Source organism: Dendronephthya gigantea, unplaced genomic scaffold (assembly GCF_004324835.1).
Source record: "Dendronephthya gigantea isolate DGI-Jeju-01 unplaced genomic scaffold, DenGig_1.0 001014F, whole genome shotgun sequence".
Classification (NCBI taxonomy): domain Eukaryota; kingdom Metazoa; phylum Cnidaria; class Anthozoa; order Malacalcyonacea; family Nephtheidae; genus Dendronephthya; species Dendronephthya gigantea.
In genome coordinates, this window is record NW_021164024.1 from 1 (window position 1) to 1,928 (window position 1,928).

Consider the following 1,928-nt stretch of genomic DNA (forward strand, 5'->3'; position numbering starts at 1 on the left):
CATCACCACCGCGCGGTCCTTGAGCCCCAATGGATCCCCTATCGCCTTTATCCCCTTTATCGCCCTTATCACCTTTTTGACCGGGAGGACCCCGATCCCCTTTTGCGCCGGGATCTCCCTTAATACCGCGAAGACCTTGAGAGCCTATAGCACCGTCTTGTCCTCGAGGTCCGGGAGGTCCTTGCAGACCTTGATCCCCTTTTGCACCTTTTGATCCTTGAAGTCCCTGGGATCCCTGAGGTCCAGGAGGTCCTTGATCGCCTTTGTCACCTTTATCACCTTTTGCAGCTGTTGTACCAGGGACTCCTTGCGGTCCTTGCTGTCCAACGGGTCCTTGTACGCCCTGGTCGCCTTGTAATCCTTGTAACCCTCGTGCTCCTTGATCGCCCTTTAGTCCTTGCAGCCCTCGCGGTCCTCGAGGTCCTGTATCTCCTCGATCACCTTTTACCCCTTGAGGGCCCTGATCTCCTTTTCGTCCTGGTGGACCTGCAGGTCCCACACGACCTGTATCTCCTTTAGGTCCTGTATCTCCTTTAGGTCCTTCAGGTCCAATCTCGCCGCGCTCACCAGTACCTCCTTTTGCACTTTTAGGTCTATATTCATATTCATATCCAAAATTGAGATTACCGTGCGAATAGGGATATCCTCTCTTCATTATGAGTGGTTTATAAATGAATAGAATTTCCAGGAATCCTTACTTAAGAAGAGTATGTGTAATATATTATTTCAAAATGATTAAAACCTCACGTTGTAAACATGGGAGCAAAAAAATCAAAAACGAGATTAAATAAGAATATAGAGAAACATGCTGCATGTAAGGTAGGATTAAGTCTAGGTCATAAAGATTTAAAAACCGAAGGTAGTTTTCAGGTAGGATATTCAGTTAAAATAAATAAAGATTATAGACCTATTAATAGGCAAGGACCAAATATTGAACAGCAACCACCATTGCAACGATTACCTACTATTAAGGAAGAAACTATAATAGAAGAAACTATAGTAGAGGAAGAACAGTATGAGGAACCTATAAGATTATCTTCCAGTCTACCCATAATTAAAGAGCAGGGAGAGGGCAATGGATGAGTATCTCTCCAGTATTTATTATGACCCCAAACGCGTTGGAGGATTCGGTGGTGTAGAACGATTATATAACGATGTGAAGAGAGAGGGGAAATACGATATTTCTAGAAATAAAATTGAAGAATGGTTGATGAAACAGGATACTTATACTTTACATAAACCAGCACGTCGCCACTTCGGTAGAAACAGAGTCATTGTTGGCGGAATAGACGAATTATGGCAGATGGATTTAGCAGACATGCAGTCCATAGCTAAGGAGAATGATGGATATCGATATTTACTTATTTGCATTGACGTATTTTCAAAATTTACATGGGTTATACCATTAAAAGATAAGACAGGACCCTCATTGGTTGACGCATTTAAAACTATCCTAAAATCGGAACGAAAACCACACAAAATTCAAACAGACAAGGGTACGGAGTTTTTCAATAAACATTTTAAAGCATTAATGAAAAAAGAGGAAATTCAATTATACAACACTTACAATGAAACTAAAGCGTCAATTGTGGAACGCGTAATTCGCACCTTGAAGACAAAGATGTGGCGTTACTTTACAGCAAAGAAGACTAAGAGATATATCGATATATTACCACACTTAATATCCTCTTATAATAATAGCAAACATCGTAGCATTAATAAAAAACCAATCGATGTAAATTTAGAAAATGAACAAGAAGTGTGGCATACCCTATATGGAGACCGCAAGAGAAGAAAAATTATTTATAAATTTAATATTGGAGATCAAGTAAGAATCAGTAAAATGAAACGTAAATTTGAGAAAGGATATTTACCTAACTTCTCAAAAGAAATTTTTACCATTAGTAAACAAATACCACGCAATCCTC

General features: G+C 40.0%; 1 protein-coding gene across 1 annotated transcript; it reads right to left on the bottom strand.

The window, feature by feature from the left end:
- Positions 1-6: 6 nt before the first annotated feature.
- On the bottom strand, positions 7-655 carry LOC114544883 (macrophage receptor MARCO-like; the record flags this gene model as incomplete). The annotated part of the gene is made up of 1 exon (XM_028563375.1): positions 7-655. A coding segment is annotated over exon 1 (649 nt), but the record flags the coding sequence as incomplete, so codon positions are not given.
- Between the last annotated feature and the right edge of the window lie 1,273 nt (positions 656-1,928).